The sequence below is a fragment of the Rhinatrema bivittatum genome, chromosome 7 (assembly GCF_901001135.1).
Source record: "Rhinatrema bivittatum chromosome 7, aRhiBiv1.1, whole genome shotgun sequence".
Taxonomy (NCBI): Eukaryota; Metazoa; Chordata; class Amphibia; order Gymnophiona; family Rhinatrematidae; genus Rhinatrema; species Rhinatrema bivittatum.
This window is the reverse complement of record NC_042621.1, coordinates 84,626,380-84,647,102: the sequence shown is the minus strand read 5'-3', so window position 1 is coordinate 84,647,102 and position 20,723 is coordinate 84,626,380. Positions and strand designations below refer to the sequence as shown.

At 45.9% G+C, this 20,723-nt stretch overlaps 1 protein-coding gene across 1 annotated transcript in view; it reads left to right on the top strand.

Annotated features, from left to right (window-relative positions):
- The window catches only part of SPG7 (SPG7 matrix AAA peptidase subunit, paraplegin), a 128,201-nt gene that overhangs the window by 93,771 nt on the left and 13,707 nt on the right, over window positions 1–20,723 (top strand). Inside the window, exons 12-13 of the mRNA XM_029608599.1 lie at window positions 1,572–1,682; window positions 8,281–8,396. Coding sequence (XP_029464459.1) covers window positions 1,572–1,682; window positions 8,281–8,396 — 227 coding nt within the window. The remainder of the gene's footprint in view (window positions 1–1,571; window positions 1,683–8,280; window positions 8,397–20,723) is intronic.

Here is a 20,723-nt window from a genome sequence, read left to right as displayed (position 1 = left end):
ATCAGATTTCTTCTAGTCTTTTTAGTAGTATTTTATGGTTTACTGTGTCGAAGGCTGCTGATAAGTCTAGCATTATTAGAATGTAATGTTTACCGCTATCAAAACCTCTTAGAATGTTATCTGTTAGCGAGAGAAGTAGTGTCTCAGTGCTGTAGTGCTTTCGAAATCCATGTTGAGATGGATATAGTATGTTATTATTATCTAGGTGTTCAGCTAGTTGTTTCTGTACTGTTTTTTCTATTAGTTTGCAATATTGAATAAAATCGCTGAAAGCAAAGAACCTTGCAGAACATCTGTAGGCGAAGGAGTGGAGGAGTAGCCTAGTGGTTAGAGCAGCGGGCTACGATCCAGGGAAACCAGGGTTCAAATCCCACTGTTTACCCTCTGTTGCCTCAGATACAAAATTAGATTGTAAGCCCTGTGAGGAAAGGGAAATACCTATAGTAATCTACTTTGATGTACACTTTGAAGTGCCGAAAAGCAGAATATAAAAATCCTAACCCTATAGGAGCAGTTAGATAGATAAGAAAACAGAGAGTAAACAGTAGAAGAAATATCTACTGCCCTCAGATGACCAAGCAGTATATCATGGTTAAGGTGTCGAAAGCTGAGGATATGTCAAGTAATACCAGAAAGTGCCTGAATAGAAATCCTGGTGGATAACATCAAAACTAAACAGCAATGATTCCCTATTGTGAAATGAGCAAAATCCAAACTGGGAGTTATCAAGAAAATTGTCATCATTATACTTTTGCAACTGATAAAAAAGAGAGAGGGAACTAGACAGTTCAGAGATGTCTAAATTAGGCTTTTTTAATAGGGGCGAACAGCCGCAACTTTTAATGCAGAGGATAACTGACCCTCAAAAAGAGAGGCAGGATTAGCGATAAAGCCACTATTGTGAGGTTGCATAATTTGAATCAAAGCAGAAAATCTACATTTGAAAACACAATAATTATCTTTAAAGCAACTCAATATAGAGACAATCTCAGAAGATGGGGTGGGTGAAACTTTGCACCCTGTGAAAGACTCCACAACTTGAGATGTCTTCCTGAGAAAAAATGATGCAACTTTCTCACAGGATGCCTCAGAGGCAACTAAAGAGTTACACATAAGAGTCATAGCTATAGTACTTGGGTCTGACATTAGAATGGGGAAGGGAGAGGACCTGCAGGCTAAGGTGACACCCTGGATATCCATCCCTCCGCCCGTCCGTTCTACAGGACTTGGGGCTGACATTGGTGTGTGTTGAGGGGAGGAGAGAAGAGGAACCTGCAGGCTCAGGTAGCTCTCTGAGTTATCTGTCCATTTTTACAGTATTTGGGTCTTGGGACTGTGCACACAGTTAATGACACGGAACATTATCAAGCAATGCCTCGTTCCTCTCCCATTCAAGAGGTATTGCTGCAGGCCATCACTTATTGTCCGTGCAGAATGCCTTGTTAAATCAGAGGCAAAGTTCTGTTCTCGAAAATGTGCGTACAGCCGCTCGATAGCATGTGCATGCTGCCCAGAGAGCCCTTTGTGTGAATCCAGCTGTAGCCCTGACTGACTCTGCTTTCTTCCTGCAGGGGCAGACATTGCAAATATTTGTAATGAAGCTGCTTTACACGCTGCCAGAGAGGGACACAAGTCCATTGACACATCCAGCTTTGAGTACGCAGTGGAGCGGGTCATTGCAGGTAAGTTGTGCATGTAAATGGGAGGGCATGTTGTTGCTGAGTTCACATGTTGTTTCTCCCACTGCCACTCACTGTGGGCAAGTCACTTTATTGCCCGCTGATTTGGTTTCCACACATACTATAAGCTCTATGGGCAGTGGGTCATTGTACTTTTGTTATTAGCTCAGTATTATCTTAATTTAGATCTCGAAAATTAAAAGGGAGAAAAATCCCAGCCAGAAATCACAAACTCAGTAAGCACGCAACCTGCCGTGTATGTGAGCTGAAAGATGCATTTCAGATCCAGCTAGTAGTTAACCTTGCGAAGAGGTTCATTGTACATGCCGCTCATTAGAACGTAGTATAAATAAACCCCCAGCCATCAGACCACCAACCAATCAGATAAAAAAATCTAAACTTTATTGCAGACATTTAAAAAAATGTGTAATATTGTAGGGCCTTCCCTAAACTGGGTGATAAACTTCAAATACTTGCAGTTGATTAGGCAGACAAAATTCAGCTGCCCGCTGGCAGGAAACAGCTTAAAAAAAAAAAGGCCTTACTTCAGTTGCAATTTTGCAGAAATTGATGATCCAGTCATATTAAACCTCTTCCACATTTTAAGTAGAGCCTTGGTGGTATATCATGTTATTGCCATGAGGCTATAAAGGATGACCTCAAGGTAATAAAGCAGTGTGGGGGTATGGTGGCAGCCAAGGTCAGAGGGATATCTGTTCCAAAATATTGTGTCCAGTTCTCTAGGCCTTTCTCTGAAAGTATCTAGACAGATTGGAAATGAATGAGGTTCAGTAACCAGCTTTCGGGATCTTTAAATAAATTTAGAAATCTGCTCTGGATCCCAGCAAATGTAATTTTACATTTAGTGTCTTATTTTCAAGATAATTCTGCTCCTCCATTGCTTCTTGATGAGTGTTATGGAAGTTAGCTTCTATGCAACCTACCTAACCTTAAACCCCCATGTAACTTTTTTGTAAGGTGCCAAATAATTCACTCCTTATCTGGCTCCAAGATGAAAGAAACCATCTGCCTGTGTTTCCCAGCAACAGAGTCCATTGCAGATCAAGGCCCTGCCTCTTGTATAAAATGCTGAATTGGGAAGTAATAGACCTTTCTCTTGGATAAATATTCAGCCACAAAATTCTTGAACAGTTCTTGTCCCGAAACAAACTGGAATTTAAGAAAGTTAATTGCAAAAAAGATTTTAATGCTCCAAGTATTTTGTATCAATTTTATTTTTCTAATGGTAGTGGAATTATCTTTCATGACGTTTTTGAAAGCTTGTCTTCATCCATCCACAATCATAAATCCCCCCACTTTCTGTGTTAAAGCTTTATGGGAGCCATCTCTTCTGCTCTAAGATACCAACTTTAAGTTAAATCTATTTTTATTCTAAAAAAGACACGAAAAGCCATGCAGCACAGCACATAATTGTTGTGATTTGAAGTTGGATACTAGGAAGTCCATATTCAGCACTATTTGGACTTAGCCAGACAAATGACAGGATTCAGAAATTCTGACACGCTGATAGACCCAGAAAGATAGCTGGATAACTATCTATCCGGCTACCTCGAAGGTGGGGTTCTGGGGCCAAGCCAGCTATCCGGGTAAGTTAGCTAGATAAACACTAGTTCTCAGCATCATCACGCTAACATAGCTGGATAACTTTCAGATTGTCAAAGAGCAGCCCTAACATTAGCTGGATAAATTTATCTGGCTAACTTTGATATAGCTGGGTATATTTTGCAGCACAGATGCACCGCTGAATATTCCAGCAAAGTTGGCCAGATGAGTTTGTTCAGATGACTTTGCTAGCCTGCCAGCATCTGAATCTGTACCTCTAGGGCTTCTTTTAAATGTTTAAAGGCTTCCCATGACATCTCCATAGTTACTTTATCTGGATACTCGCACACATCAGCACTCTCCAAATAATCGTTTGGCAACTTAGCTTACTTCTGGTCAGTGCTGTCAATGTCACCAGCACAACGAACCCTCCCCCCCCCCCCCCCAGCAACTTAACTTGAGCATCAAGCTAATAAAAGGAGGGGAGAACACCCCTTCTGTCACTACTGATCCAGCATTGAAACACTGGAGGGATTTCCTGCTCTACTTGATTGTGGCAGCACATTCTTGGGAAGACATCATGAGGTAGAGGGTAAGGAGTGGCATGGAAGATGCTCCTAGCATTGAAGATGCAGGCATCCTGTCATCTCCATCATCCATTGCATCTCTCGGATTTCTTTCCAATGGCAAACGAAGTTCCTGTTCATTCCCTAGATCAGACAAGACTCCTGGGTTTTGCCTCCCCTGCCAGCAGATGGAGGCAAAGAAAGTTTTGCTAACACTGCATATAACCTAGTGTGCCACCTGCAGTCCCACTGTATTTCTCTGTCTCCAGCAGATGGTGGATGGTGTAAAACCTGCAGTCTGGAGAGAAGAAAAAAAAGATTAATAAGACAAGATTCTAGATCCTCCCGGGGGGTTTTGAGGTCCTGTGGGGCCATCCCCCCTGGTTCGAGGTGGACAAGCAGGGGGTTGGTGACCCTTGATAGCTTGATCCTAAAGTCTGGGGGGGGGGGGGGGGGACATCTGGTGATCCAGATCCCTCATCCTTGGGGCCCGCTGGCAGCTCTGCACTATCAGCCTGAAGGAGCACGGAAGTATCCCGCTTTTTTGTCATTGGTCTGAGCTGAGTTGTTATTTGTTTAAAGTTTCTTAAAAAAAAAAAGAGAGCCTTGCGTTTACTTTTGGCAGCGGCCATGATCTGAGCAATCGGGGGGCAGGTCTGTGCAGAACTGTTCCACCAGCTTCCCTCCTGTGAGTGTGGTGTGTAGCAGTGCGTGGCCTTGATGGGGGGGGATTGCGTTCGCAACTTGACAGAGCAGGTCTGTGCTTCGGCTGTGTATCAGGCGGGGAAGGCACTTCAGGAGTGCTTGCTTCTGCTGCTTCTTTGTTGACTAGTGTCTCGCGGGCATCTGGGCCTACCGCGTGGGGTTTCTACTGCAGTATGGGAACGGCATTCATATTAGATTCTTTGGCAGAGTTGTCTGTGTTGGCAGGGGGATCCCCACTGTAGCTGTCATCAGCTGTTGCCGGCACCGGAGAGGACCAGGGAGGTTCTGATTTTGAGGACTTTCCCTTGAAGTTTAGATTTGGAGGATTTTCCTCTGGATTGGGATTCTCATGAATCCCAGTCTTTTTCTGCTGGGTTTGTTTTGCTTATGCATAGGGCATATTTAGCAAAATGAGCTGCTCATGATCCTGAGGGAACATTTCAGTTTCGGGCCCCCTCCCCCCCTTCAGGTTGGCAATGGCTCCACATACCTTCACCAAGGTGATGGTGGTGGCAGCAGCTGCATTACCAAGGGATCGAGTGTTGGTGCATCTGTATCTGGAGACTGGCTCATTCGAGCAAAATCAGAGGACTTCTGTTGGCAGTCTGTGCACAAGGTACTGAATGCTTGAAGTCTCTAGGATGGGTGGTGAATCTGGCAAAGAGCCATCTAGTTCCCTCGCAAACTCTGGAGTATCTGGGTGCTTGGTTTGATGTGCTGGCAAGGAGAGTGTTTCTCACAGAAGAGAGTTTGCTGAAGTTGCAAGGTCAAATTCATCACCTGGTAGTGCTTTCAGTGCCCAAGGTCTGGGACTATCTATAGTCTTAGGCCTTATGACATCAACATTGGAACTGGTGCAGTAGGTGTTTGCACATATGCAGCCTCTTCAGAGAACTCTTCTTTCCCATTGGAATCTGTTGTCTGAGGTAGCTATCAAGGTAGCTTATTCACACCTTTTCTGGATTGGATTGTGGAGTGGTATGTCAGGATCAGTTGGGACAGGGCCAGTGGTCGAAGGAAGAGGCTTCATGGTCTGTTAGTCGGTTAGAGATGAGAGCAGTGCATTATGTGTTGTTTGCCTTTCTGCCTTGTTTACGGGGCCATCCTGGGCGGGTCCTAGTGGACAGTGTAATGGGTAGTGGCTCAAGAGGCCCAGCAGTTGTTCTCGGGCAGAACAGCACTTGGAGAGGACAGCGCCGGCATTCTTCTTTGTGGCTTTCCTCCATGGCTTTGTGGCTTTCTTCCATGGTAACTGGATATTTCTCTATTCTCCGTATTACCCTGCCACCACTGTCCAATAGGACCCGCCCAGGATGGCCCCGTAAACAAGGCTAAGTCATGTCGAGATCCCTTTCTGCAGATTCCGGATTCGGGGGTGTCGTTAAGCACGGTGCCTCCTTTTCTTCCAAATGTGGTTTCGGCATTCCATTTTAGTTAAACGGTGGAACTTCCAGCCTTTCTGGATTTGGATTCCTCTACACCTCATACGAGAGAACTTAAGCTCTTGGATGTAAGGTGGGCATTATTGAGTAACTGAAAGTTACTAATGATTTCCAAAATTCGGATCACCTTTTTGTACTGTGCAGTGGTCCAAAGAGAGGATGTAAGGCATCTAAGGCTCAATTGCATGCTGACTCAAGGAGGCAATTGGGTCGACATATATCTAAGGATCGTCCTGTTTCTAAGGGTTTAAGGGCTCACATGACATGTTCTCAGGTGACCTCTTGGGCTGAATCACAACAGGTCTCCGCAGGAAATTTGTAAGGTGGCTACTTGGAAATCATTGCGCACGTTCGCCAGACATTATTTTATTTATTTATTTTATTTAACATTTTTCTATACCGACCTTCAAGGTTGAATACCATATCAGGTCGGTTTACATCGAACAGGGGTAGATCAGTATAACGTAACATAACATAAGGAGCAAATTTTGTGGTAAGAGACAAGAGCAGAGAAGCAAAAAGTTACATAATAACAAGGACCTTGAACTTGGAAGCTGGTTCAGCTGGAAAAAGAGAAGCCTTAAGAAGGTATTAAATTAAGTACATTGTGATATGTCCAAACTAGTAAATGAGGTGAATATTGGCGGGGCGAAGTTCCATATTCAAAAGCTGAGTAGTTATCTAGTGAAAGTTTGATGGATCAGGGAAGGCTTGTAAGAAGAGCCAAGTTTTGAGTTTTTTTTTAAATGTAGTTAGGCACAGTTCCATTCTGAGTTCTGAGGGGAGGTTGTTCCAGATGGATGGACCTGCTGTAGAAAAAGCTCGGTCCCTGGTAGAGATGAGTCGTGTGGCTTTAGATGGCGGGGCTTGTAGAGTTCCTTTGTAGGTTTCCCTCATTGGTCTGTTGGAAGTGTGGAGTTTGAGTGGGAATTCGAGGTCGAGATGGAGGAGGTTATGAATTGATTTGTGGATTAGAGTTAGCGATTTGTGTAGAGCCCTGTAACTGACTGGTAACCAGTGTAGATTACGGAGGATGGGCGTAATATGGTCTCTCTGGTTGGTGCTTGTCAAAATTCTTGCTGCAGCGTTCTGTATCATCTGTAAGGGCTTGGTTGTAGAGCTTGGTAGGCCGGTGAGGAGAGCGCTGCAGTAGTCAATTTTGGCAAATATTAGAGATTGGAGAACAGTCCTAAAGTCATGAAAATATAGGAGAGGTTTGAGTCTTTTTAACACCTGAAGTCTGTAGAAGCACTCTTTATTGCTTGGATTTCGGGGCTCCAGCTTCCATGTGCTTTGGTGAGTGTTCTACAAGTGGGGCTCTCCAGGTCCCACCCTGTTTAGGGTAGATTGGATACATCCCAGTAGTCTAGACTGATCTGGGTATGAACAGGAAAGGAAAATTGGTTCTTATAGTTTCCATTCCGAAAATACCACAGATCAGTCCAGAGAGTCACTCATTAAGTGGGGGAGAGTTTGCCACTCGTACTGTTAGTTTGTATATAATGCAGAGTTGTTGGATGTTTTTAGTGCTGTTTACTTACGTTATTTTTGGGGAAACGAGTTTTCCATTTTGTTGCAACCTCCCTTTCCTATTGCTCGTTGAGAAGGGAGTTTTCTTTTAGGATTCTTAATGTTGATATCATCTTAGTTTGGGTACAGGTCAGGAGGGACTGCAGGTGGCACACTGGGTTATGTTCAGCGTCAGTGAAACTTTCTCTGTCTCCATCTGCTGGCAGGGATGTAAAACCCAGGAATCTGGACTGTTCTGTGGTACTACAGAAACAAAAATTAGCAGGTAAGAACCAGTTTTCCTATATCCATCAGCCTAGGTAAGTTAGACTCAACTGGAAAAGTTCTCACTCCTTGTTTGTGCTTCAGCATGACTTGCCACAAGAGAGAAGCTGAAGAGCTTGGCTGTGATTAGACAGTCACTGCCATCTTGCTCCTCCCCCTTGTTTCTTATTCTTAGTTCCCCTCTTCTATTTTTGTGGTGATTATCTCCCCTACAGAAGATATAAAAGAAGCCTTCTCTGATCAGGAGGTACCTCCTTGGAATTGGGGTGGATAAGGCTACCATAAGTGTGTGATTGGGAGATACTGCCTTTGGGAGGGGGGTACCATAAGAGTGTATGATCAGGAGGTTATCTGGTGGGGTACCTGCCTCGGGGTTGGAGGTGCAGTAATGGCTTGTGGTTGGGGTGGAGGGTGTAGTAAAGGTGTGTGATTGGAAAATTACTGCAATGGGTGGGGCTGGGGAGGGGGCAGTAAAAGCCATTTTTTGCTTTTTATTGCAGAGATGTAATCTTTCCATTCTGCGTCCTCTAGGCACAGCTAAAAAGAGCAAAATACTGTCGAAAGAGGAGCGTAGGGTCGTGGCGTTCCATGAGTCAGGACATGCCTTGGTGGGGTGGCTGCTGGAGCACACAGAGGCAGTGCTAAAGGTAAACAAGACTGTTCCCAGCTGATCCCATGCCAGTGTCGTGTGGGTTTTCTGCTGTCCACAGTGGGAGGAGGTTCCTGCTTCACATCGGAGGGGGAGGAGTAACATGGTAGATAATGGCACAACAAGTCCAGTTGGCTTCCAGTCTGCCCACTTCTTCCAGTGCATACTGCCAATGCTAGGGCATGACTGCTTGTAAGATATCAAGGACAGTTTTTGCACTCTGCTGTCTTGGGCAGATGAGCGGGCAGGATCTCGTGTTTAATGCACCCCTTCCTTTCCATGCCTAGCTACAAAGCTTTGTAATAATCTTAATAGCTACCAATACAAGGGGGGCTGTTGCCTGAACATCTAACCTACCAGATCCCTTACGTAGCCTGCCAGACAGACCTGGCTAGATGAACACCTGCACTTCTATTAGGACTTCTAGTTATTACTGTACCTGCAGCTTACTAGAACTGCTCAGCTATTAATTGATCTTATCATCGCAGCCTGTCGAACAGACCCAGCTGCTGGGATGTCCTGGTTTCCGCTAGGATTTCTAACATCTCTTATTACCCACTTCCCTGTTCATATCCAGAACAGTCCAGACAAGTGGGTTTTGCATTCCTACCAGCAGATAAGAGGCAGAGAATAAAAACTTTTGGGGCAAAGCTATATAATCGAGAATGCCACCTGCAATACCTCTGTATTTTTCTGTCTCCAGCAGTTGGTAGAAATGCAAACCTGCAGTCTGAGAGAGATAAAAAGAAAAATTTATTTAAAAGAATTAGTTTTAGAAGAGACCAGAAGAATTTGAAGAGCTCCCTGAGGTGTTAGGCATCTTTGTGGGCCATCTCTTAGGTGGAGCCGAGTGAGGGGGGGGGGGAGGTTGGTGATCCCTGGCCTGGCTCAGTCTGTAACATCCAAAGGAACTGAAAGCCAGGGGACATGGCTTCCTCGTTCCCTTTGAGGCCTTCTCTCCTCCTCCATTGGACAGAACAGGGAAGTATACATGGCCAGCATGACCCAATAGGCAAACTAGGTGGTCACCTAGGGCACCAGCCATTAGGGGGTGGCAAAGAGCAGCCATGTGGGTCCTCAAATGGAGCCTATCCCACTCATGGCAGAGAGGAGTAGAGACTCAGCGAGCTGTGAGCAGCAGAGACCCAGTGGGCTGCGAGCAGCGCCCATCCTGCTTGCAGGCGAAAGAAGCAGAGTCTTTGCAGGCCACGAGCGGCATCTCTGTTTGTATTTGTGTGTGAGTGAGACGATGTATGTGTGTGTGTGTGTGTGTACGAGAGAGCAATGGTATTAGAAAGAGGGAGGAAGCCTGCGTAAGGGTGCCTGGGTGAATGAGACAAGGGGAACCTAAGTGTGTATAAGAGAGGGGCCCTGTGAGTGAATGAGGTCGGGGGGGAGGGGAGAGGGCACAAGCAGAAGGTTTACCTAGGGTGCCTAATACTGGTCCTGAAAGTATTACCTTTCTGTTTTCTAGGGGACACTGCTCCTTTAAAAATAAATAAATAAAGGCGCAGAGGCCGATTGAGTGGTGTGTGTGCTGGTGGATCGTGGCTAGCGTGGGAGGGAGAAGGATTGCTGAGTGCCTCATAAAGTCGGGGGTCTGGGCTTTCAGAGGCACTGACTCGGGCCGTTTTGTTTTTTTTTGCTTGCAGAGCAGCGCATCAGGTTCGCATTCGCGCCACGTGGTCAACGCAAATGGTGCATCATCACAATGCGGGAGAGCCTGTAGGGCCTGTGGCTCGTGTCGGGGTTGGCTCAGTGCTGCAGCGCTGTGCATGGGCTGAGCATCGGGAGGGGAAGGATCCTTCGGTGCAGCAGCAAGCTTGAGGAGAGTCACTCACTCAGCGGGACTGGTACCGGAAGCTCCTAGGGGCTGTAGATGAAGCGCGTGGCAAGAGGCAAGCAGTTTTTGGGGAACCCAGGGATTCCCCTCCTCCGTTTTCTCCCATGGTCCTGACTTCTTCGGAGGACTTTGGTTGTGGAGGGGAGCCTGATTTCATGCTGCTCCTTCATATGGCTTATTTGGCCAAAAGGGGGGCAGGGGGAGAAGCAGCCCCTGGCTGGGAAGCCACAATGTCCTCCCTAAAAGGCCTAGAATGGCTTTGTCCAAAGGGTTGGGGAGTCTCCTTGGTTGCCCGGGACTGGGGCGTGCCTTGGGTGAGGAAGATAGCGGTCTCAGACATTGGGAGGACTTGGATGACCCGCTAGATGCGGGAGGTGATCCCGCAGGTGACCCTGGGGGACAATCATGCGGATGGTAATCTGGATGGAGATCCAGGGGCTGGTAAGGGCATAGCTGACCCGGATGAGGTTCTGGTTTCTGAGGGGGATGACCCGATGGTTGTTTGGTTGTTCTGGACGGAAGAGTTGAGATCCCTCATTCCTCATGTCCTGGAAGAGCTTGGGATTAAGATCATCCAGGAGGACAATGAGGGGGTGGACCCCATCCTGGATGGATTAAGGGGTCCGCTAAAGGCTTTTCCATTGCCCAAAAAGATAAAGAAATTGGTGAACCAGGAGTGGGATACTCCAGAGGCTGGCTTTTGAAGGGCAATGACAAAATTGTATCTGCTGACAGAGAAAACCTTGCAGCTGTTGAGACTACCAAAGGTAGATACGTCAGTCTTGGTGGTCACTAAAAAAGACAGCATCCCAGGAGTGGGGTCAGCTGCGCTGAAGGGTGATCAGGACCAAAAGCTAGAAATCCAGTTAAAAAGGATGCTTGAGGTTTCGGCTTTGAGTCTCCAGGTGGCTGTTTGTGGGAGCCTGATACAACAAGCCTGTTTGTGCTGGGTGCAGAAGGCTGGGAAGCAGGCCATAGCAGACAATTCCAGGCAGGTGGCCCAATTGGAGGCCAGGGTAGCCTATGTGGAAGATGCGCTCTATGATTTAATGCCCAAGTGGGCCAGGAACGTGGTCTCTGCAGTGGCGGCTTGAATACTCCTGTGATTGCACAATTGGACGGCGGATGTGTGATCCAACTTGCAACTGTGTAATTTTCCCTTTAAAAGAAAGCTGCTGTTTGGAGAGAACCTGGAACAGTTGATGAAGCATTTAGGGGAGTCCAAGGGCAATAAGCTGCCAGAGAACAAGAAAGTCATCAGAAAGACTTCCACTGTGTTCTCGCTTTCGAGTTGTGAGGCAGTTTCGTTCTAGCAAGGGGGCTTCAGCCTCAGGGCAGAAGCAGACATCTAGACAGCAGCAGTCATTTTGGGGTTCACGGAGGATATCCAGGGAGAGTTCCAGTCAGGGGACTGGAGCCAGAAAAGCCTCACAACGAAGTCGGGCCAGTCCACTCTCCTGTGGAAGCAGTTTGGGGGAGATTAACCCATTTCTACAGTGAGTGGACCAAGATCACATCGAACCAGTAGGTTCTAGAGGTGATAAGGTCAGGTTACGCTTTATAATTTTCTCATCCACTGAGAAGAGGCTTTCATGGTGTCCCATTGTGTATCCTGAAGGAAGCGGGAGGCAGTCCAGAAGACGTTGTACCACTTGCAAGAGCTAGAGGTGATTGTGCTGGTGCCACCGTCGGAAAGGGGAAAAGGAGGCCTCCAGAAGGTTAACACAGCATTGTGCATACTGCGGTTTCAGATGGAAATGTTGCGGATGGTAGTAGAGGTGCGGAAAGGAGAGTATATGGCATCCATGGATCTGATGGAGGCATATCTGCATATCCCCATATGGTCGGCGCACCAGATGTTCCTTCGGTTTATGGTATTAGGGTGGCACTTCCAGTTTTGGGGTATTCCTTTCAGATTAGTGACAGTGTCGCAGATGTTCACGAATGTGATGGTAGTGGTGGCGGTGGCCTTGAGAAAGGAGGGTATTCTAGTTTGCCCTTACCTGAATAACTGGCTCATCTGATCAAAGTCCGAGGTGGAATGTACTCCGGCAGTGCACCAGGTTATGGAAATGTTGCACTCGCTCAGTTGGGTGATAAATTTGTCAGTCATCTAGTGCCGACCCAATCGTTAGAGTATCTGGGAGCTCAATACCTGGGTTGGTAAGGTGTTTCTGACCCTGGAGAGAGTGATGAAATTGGAGGTTCATATAGTTTGTTTATTGCTACTTCAGATGCCCAGGTCCTGGGCTTATTTAAGGTTCTGAGTTCTATGGCGTCTACTCTAGATTTGGTGCCATAAGCCTTTGCCCACATGCATCCTCTCCAGAGAACATTGTTGTCCCATTGGGATCCGTTTTTGGAGTTTCAGCTGCCTTTACTGCTTTTGGTGGACTCCAGGTTTAGTCTGTCATGGTGGCTATCCTGCCACAATTTGGAGAAAAGGGGTGGATCTGGAGACTCCGGACTGAGTGATGGTGACCACGGATACCAGCCTCAGTGGATGAGGGGTGGTCTGCCAGGGGCGGACTGTCCAAGGTCTGTGGTCGCTGTCCGAAGCAGCCTGGTCTAACAATCGTCTGGAAACCAGAGCAGTTCGCAGGGCGTTGCTGTGTTTTCTCCGCAGGTCCAAGGGCAAGTGCTAATAATGTTCTTGGACAGTGCAACAATGGTAGCCTATATCAATTGTCAGGACAGGACAAAGAGCTGCGGTGTGGCTCTCAAGGCTCAGGAGCTCTTTGACTGCGCAGAGCAGTATCTGGAGGGAATAGCGGCTTCGCATTTAGCTGGAGTGGACAATGAACAAGGGGATTATCTCAGCAGACAACAGTTGGATGCAAGGGAATGGGAATTGTCAGTATCTGCTTTCGACATTATTCGAGCCAGGTGAGGCAACCCACAGTTGGACCTGATGGCGTCATGGAACAATGGCAAGGTGGTTCGGTTCTTCAGTCGCCGGAGAGAGGTTGGAGCTGAGGGAATAGACACTCTGGTTCTTCCCTGGCCAACAGGGATTCTACTATATGTGTTCCTCCATGGCCCCTGGTAGGTTGCGTGTTATACCGCATAGAGAGTCATTCAGGAAGGGTAGTGCTGGAGTGGCCGCGTCGCTCGTGGTTTGCGGATCTGATTCGGATTGCGGTAGACAGTCCCATCAGAATGGCTCATCTGCCAGATTTGCTGCAGCAAGGGCCTATCTTCTCGGATGGGGCGGATCGCTTTTGTCTCATGGCTTGGCTTTTGAGAGGCGACGTTTATGATTAAAGGGATACTCAGAGTTTGTTGTTACTACTTTGCTTCAGGCCAGAAGACCATTCACACCTATGGTTTTTGTCAGGGTATGGAGAGTGCTTGAGTCCTGGTGTGTGGAGAAAGGCCTGGATCTTTTGCGGATATTTCACACATCTTGGCCTTTTTGCAGCAGGGCTTGACAAAAAGGTTGGTCTACAATTTGTTTCTTGTTCAAGTAGCAACCTTGGGTTGTCTCAGAAGTAAGCTGCAAGGGAGATCATTGGCATCTCGCCCGGACATGGTGTGTTTTTTGAAGGGGGTCAAACGTTTGAGACTTCCAGTGCGCAGGATGTGTTTGGCATGGAGTTTGAACTTGGTTCTGCAAGTGCTCTGTGAAGCTGCTTTTTAGCCGATGCAGAGAGCATCCCTGCAGGATCATACCTCGATGAAGGGATTTCTGGTGGCAATTTGTTTTGCCAGGCGGATTTCAGAGTTGCAGGCATTATTTTGCTGGAGCCCTTCCTGTGGATTACAGAGGATGGGGTATCATTGCTTATGGTGCCCTCATTTTTGCCGAAGATCATTTCCTCATTCCACCTTAACCAGATGGTGGAGCTTCCAGTGTTTCTGAACTGGGATTCAGAAATGCCACTATCTAGGGAGCTTCACTTATTGGATGTGTAACAGATTCTTTTGGGCTATTTGAAAGTCACTAACAGTTTTCTGCGTTTGGATCATCTGTTTATTTTGTTTGGTGGACTCGGTTGAAAGAAGCTATTTTCTTGGCCTGTCTTCGCAAGGGCCGGAAGATCCCAGAGGAGTTGCGGGTGCATTTGACTAGGGTGCAGGGGGCTTCCTAGGCGGAGTGTCAGTTGGTGTTGCCTTAGGAAATCTATAGGGCAGCAATGTGGTCTTCACACTGTCACCCAGAATTACCAGCTGGATGTTTGGGTGCCAGATGAGGCTATGTTTGGAGAGAGTGTGTTGAGAGCTTGGGTACATCCCACCTGTCTGGACTGATCTGGATATGAGCAGGAAAGGAAAATTGGTGCAGCAGTGGAGAAACAGAAACGGTACCAGTCCTCATAAATTATTCTTCAAACAATAAAATGAAGGAATATAAATCAATCATATTAGTAAAACCATACTTGTAAAAATATTTCCAATGATCTAAGGAATAGAATAGCTTCCGATAATTAAGAGCTCATGCAAAATTCTAAAAATTCCCCAGACAACAATAAATTATTTCATAATGGCAGACACAGACATCCAATAAGTAAAACTAAAACTAAGGATGGAAAATTCACTGCTCTCCATACCTGAAAACTTTTTATTTCCAGTCATCCTGACTAAGACATCTTAACCCCCCCCCCCCCCGAGGGGCACTCCCATTCACACACACCCACACCCTATACAAGTTCCCATACACACACACACACCAGTTCCTACAACCCCCCCCCCCCCCACACACACACACCACCTCCCAGACAGGTTCCTACACACATAGAAACATATATCCCAGTCAGATTGTCATTCACACGCACGCACACACACACACACACACACATATATATTACATACTCCCCCTCCCAGTCAGGCTCCTATTCACATAGCCCCCCAGTTAGGCTCCTATTCACAACCCCGCCCCCCCACAGTCAGGATTCCATTCACATAACCCCGTCAAGCTCTCATTCACATACCCACCCCTTCAGTCAAGCGCCCATTCACACACACCACACCCTGAGGTCAGTCTCTCTCTCTCTCTCTCTCTCACACACTCACTCACACACACACACACACACACCACTTTATCTATGCTGATCGCATGCATTGTGAGATCAACATAGAACACATGCTACCTTCACATGTTTTGGACAGCATACATCTGTGCCAAGAAGAGTAGGAGAACGGGCTCCTCTTTCTTTTTTCGGCCACTGGTGGGATGGAGTCCACCAGCGGCCTCGCAGGCCTCCTCTACTTTCGGGCCACCGGTGGGATGTGGTCTACTGGCGGCTTCATGGGCCTCTTCCTCTTCTTGGCCACTGGTGGGATGGGATCCACCAGCAGCCTCATGGGCTGCTTTTTCTGCCCCTCTGGGTGTGCCGCCCTGTGCAATTGCACGGTATGCATACTCGGTAGCACCAGGCCTGAGCTCAGCATTTTAATTACATGCTGTTTGGTCGTGTTTCTGTTGTCTCTTTACTTTTTTTTCAACTAAGAATCCTGTCTGTGCTGATCTCATGCCTTCATGAAGTCTGTTATGGTTTTAGCTGCCTTCATCTGTTCCATGAGGGTATTCTAGGCATCCACAACCTCTTCCTGACATTGCTTCTTAGTCTGTCCCCCTCAGAGCCTCATATCATGACTCCTTGTTCTAGAATTTCCTTTCTGTTGAAAACAATGGCTAGGCCTTCCATTAGGCAAGCTACACAGTCAACTAGAGCACCAGAGTATTGGGTGGCAGCCAGTATCTTGCCACTCATATCAACAGCAGGAGCACTTTGGTTCAGCATAGACTCTCTCTCTCTTCTTCCGATTGGGCTGGACCCAGTAATAACAAGCAAGCAGCAAGAGACTCCAGCTCAGTCTCTTGCTGCTTGCTTGTTATTACTGGGTCACGCTAGTGATCAAAGCTACCACTAGATGGGAAGGATGGGGGGCGCAAGGCTGAAGGCACAGGGCACTTGATATTCTTTCACCAGCCCTGTGAAATTAGTTTACTTCTTATGTGCTATTAATACCTTTTCAGGTATTTGAATATCTCTACTGTATCTCCTGTCTCTCCTCTTCTCTAGATCCCTTATGGCTTCTGGTGCAAATCCAGTAACATTTTGGTAGTCTATCTCAGGACCGCCTGCACTCTGTCTACAAAAGAATTACCATGGCCCAGCATCCTATTTCTGACAGTGGTCAGTCCAGATCATTTGGAAGTAACCAGCAGATCCTAATAAGAAAGTCCATTTCATGGTGCTCACCCCCAGAAGGGTTGGAGATGGCTATCTTGCTAATAATCGTTGATGGACCCATCCTCCAAGAACCTGTTCAAACCTTTTTTTAAACTCAGCTATACTACTAGCCTTATCCACATTCTCTGACAGCAAATTCATATAGATGGACATGGGCCATAAGTGCGTTATAGCCTTCCATATATATGACCCCAGAGTCCAGTATGTCTAAACACCCTTCTTACCCCTGGTGTTGAGCCAAGTATTGAAAATGATGATATGACCTAGCTGTTCCTCCTCCTTACCATAACACAGGTAATTACCTTCAAAAATCCTATGGTCCTTCCTTACATGCTGCTTAAAATCATCCCTTAATTTCTTTAACTCTTCCTTCGCTACACTGACCTGACACCTAGAAAGGTCATCTGTGTCCAAGTGGACGATGATATCACCCCACTCCTTTCTTCCCTTTTTATCAGACCCTGTGGTTTATCTGCCAGCTAGTTGAGAATTCCAGTAGGAACCTGTATTTCTCCAGTCCTGCCAAATGAGTCCCCTACCAGAAAGACTCTGCTCCTGTTTTAAGATCTTCTGTCACTATGCTTGGGGCCATTTTATGATGGGTTTCTGTCAACCTCTATGGGCATATTTATTTATTTATTTTAAAACTTTTCTATACCGTTGCTAAGTTAAATACCGTCGCAACGGTTTACATGTAGGCACATATTTAATGTAGGTAAAAGTGTACAATAGTACATTCTAACAGGTGCCGTCAAAGGTTCGGTTACAATATATCATTAGACATAGTCATTTAGCGAAGTAGTTCATGACCAATTGTACCAAGGTACTTACACCGGTAGTTTTATTACACATAGTATTATAGTTATGCTTTATTGTGGTGTAGAGTTCGTAGACTAATCTACTGTATAGTCCTAAGGACTGTATATCTGTGCCTTTCTGTCTTTTCCTGAAATATGGAGCCAGTTCTGGTCAAGAGAGCCCATAGAGTGGGTCGGAATATTAGATCGAGCCCAGTAGTGGCACGCGTATTGAATTTTGCCGACAAAATGAAACTTCTTACTGCATATAAAAAGAAATATGACGGCTCTCAAATTTTACTGTGTAATGACTATTCGATCAAAGTATCAGCAAGCAGAAGAGAATTTTCACCCATCTGTGCAGAGTTTTACCGTAAAGGGATTAAATTTTCGCTGCAATACCCGGCTAAACTGAAATTTTCTAGTGTGTAGCCAAATAGACTCAGGACCAATGGGTATTGTGCTCGCCTGATAGCAGATGGGAGACGGAATCAGATTTCAAAGCTGACGTCATGCTTAGCTCTTCGAAAAGCCAGTGTGGATATATGTTGCTTAATACTTGATTACACTTGATTAAACTTGAACTGGTTCAACTGATTATATATATATATAAAAACTTTGGATTGGAGACCGCCAGTGCACTCAAACAATAAACGCTGACACCTGGGTAACTGCGGGTGTCTTGAACTAGGGGTAGGCTGTGGCTTACCCGTACTTGCTCAGTCTCGAGATTTGATATGCGAGGTTCTCGAATTCTGGAGCAGCTGTGGGCGGGATGCTGAGTCCATCTGTCTACACTAAGGAAAACAAAATTATCAGGTAAGTAATTTCTCCATTTCCTAGCGTGTAGCCAGATGGACTCAGGACCAATGGGATGTACAAAGGCTACTCCCGGACAGGGCGGGAGGCTGCCCATGACCCACTTAATGCTGCCCTTGCGAAGGCTGTGTCCTCCCTGGCCTGATCATCCAGGCGGTAGAACCTGGAGAAGGTGAGTAGGGAGGGCCATGTCAATGTGTCTCGCTTCCTGAACGGAGTCAAACATCTCCGACCACCACTAAAGGGGCCGGTGCCTCTAATTGAAAGCAAGCAAGTTTTGGATTTCTTTATCCTCTGACTTGTTTACGGCTGAAGAGATGTGGTACAGCTCCTGTAGATGCTTACAGGGAGATCGAGGCTAGATCCTGCGTCAGAATGTTTTGTTTTTATATGCTTTCCAACTGTATTTCAGTCTCACATTGCTAGGGTTAGTGAACAGATGGTTTCTCATATTTATATTTGGAGGCACATGCAATGACAGTGAAAAAAGAAGAAACAGAGAAGGGAGGGGGAAGGAGGAAAAAAAGGAAAGGAGGGATGAAAATGGCAAAGAAGGGAAGAATTTGTACTCTCCCATTTCTCACTAAATTGTGGGGAGGTAGGATTTGCTAAAAGGAGCGATTCCTGGTGCTGGTTCTCTTCTGTATTGTGCAATAAGATAGCACATCACATTTTGTCACTTAGAATGCCCTCAACATTATTGATGTGCATTACCATTTTCTTTTGACGTTCTTGATTGTAATAATTTGTAAGCAGTAGGCAAGCATTTGACTTTTCAAAATGGCCTGAAGGGTGTATCTTCAAGAAGAGAGAAGAGAACAGAAAGAAGATGAAGATGCAGTCCCTAGGAGCAGTGATTTGTTTGGTTGTTGGGTTTTTGTTGGTGTTTTTTTCGTATGTGGTGTGTATTTGCTTCTGCTGTAGAAAGGGATGAATGTGTGACACCGGAGTATAGTGAAAGGCTCTGGAGAATTTGTTTGGTTTTTAGAATGCATGTTTGTATGAATGAGAATTTTCTGTCAGGTTTGGTTCTGTGTGATGTTCCCTTACTGGATGGTAGACAAGATGTAGCAGCTTCCTTTGATTCTATACTAGCTGGGATGCTGAGGCTGGGCAGCATCTCAATTTTTGTTCATGATGGTAACTGTGTCTTCTTTATCTATTATTATGATACACCAAACTCATGACTCTTAAAAGACTAAAACCTAAAACCTCTACTAACAACTACAAACTTCCGATCAGTGTTACAAGCCTTAATTTTTGCAAGCACTGACTATTGTAATGCCCTTCTCCTGGGTTTACCATATACCATGCTAAGACCACTCCAGATACTACAAATCACTGCTGCAAGAATTCTGACTGGTAAAAATAAGAGACCATATCACCGAAACCCTAGTTGAACTACACTGGTTACCCATTGAGCAAAGAATACAGTACAAAACACTATGTACCATACATAAATTAATACATGACGAACACAGCCCTTCGCATACACGTCCCTCACAGAAACCTGAGATCTGCAAACAAAGCACTACTAACTATTCCTTCAATCAAAACGGCAAGACTAACCCAAGTAAGGGAAAGGGTGCTGTCCTTAGCAGGACTATACTATGGAACACCATGCCTTTAGAAATCAGATTACAAAGAGACATTAAAACCTTCAGGAAAAGTTTAAAAAGCATGGCTATTTAAACAAACATACCACAAAGAGAATGGAGAGTAGAATCCAGAGAAATATAGGATGCGGTTAGTAAAACCTGAGTGTGGATGGTATTCACTCTCCCGCCCAAAGAAGAAAAGGCTCTACAGCCGCCAGGGATGCCTGTGTTGCCTGATGGCAGAAGAGGAGGAGGACCGCAGCCGCCGGGGGACCTATCCCACCTGGCAGCAGAGGTGGAGGAGACCTGCGATCTAATTGAACGAGAGAAATTGGAGCTGGAGCCAGAGCCTGCCCGTGTGTGTTTGTGTGGAGGAGAGGGAGTGGAGCCAGCATGTGTGTATATATGAAGGAGAGGGAATGGAACCAGCATGTGTGTGTATGGAGGAGAGGGAATGGAACCTGTGTGTATGAAGGAGAGGGAATGGAGCCTGTGTGTGTATATTGAGGAGAAGGAATGGAGCCGGTTTACTTGTGTAAGGAAGAGAGGGATAAGACCCACTGTGCGTGAGCCAGTGTGTGTGTGAGCCTGAGAGAGAGGGAGCCAGCCAGCTTTTGTTTGTGAGTGTGTGTGAGTTTTGAAAGAGTGTGCGTGTCAGTGTGAGCATGAGGATGAATGTGTGTATATATGAGGTAGGAGAAAGTTTGTGCACCTCCCTTCCATTCCCATTACTCCACAATGATCTCAGGTTGACTGGAAGTCATAAGTTCCCAGGTATGGAGAGTGAGTGATTTTTTTTCTAATCCTTATTGATTTTAATTAATTGGGTGTTATTTGATATGTGTGTGGTTTTGAAATATTGTATTGATGTTTGGAAAAAATGTTTTTAATTGGATGTTATTCTGTTCACCTGCTGTTTTGAAATATTCGTTTTATTAGTATGGTTTCGCTATTATGATTGATGTTTTATATTTCTTGATTATATTGTTTGATGATTTCTGAGGAAGGATGGTGCTTTAGGTTTTCCATGTGTGCACTACATACTGAGTCTGACTTGCAGTTTCCAGTTTA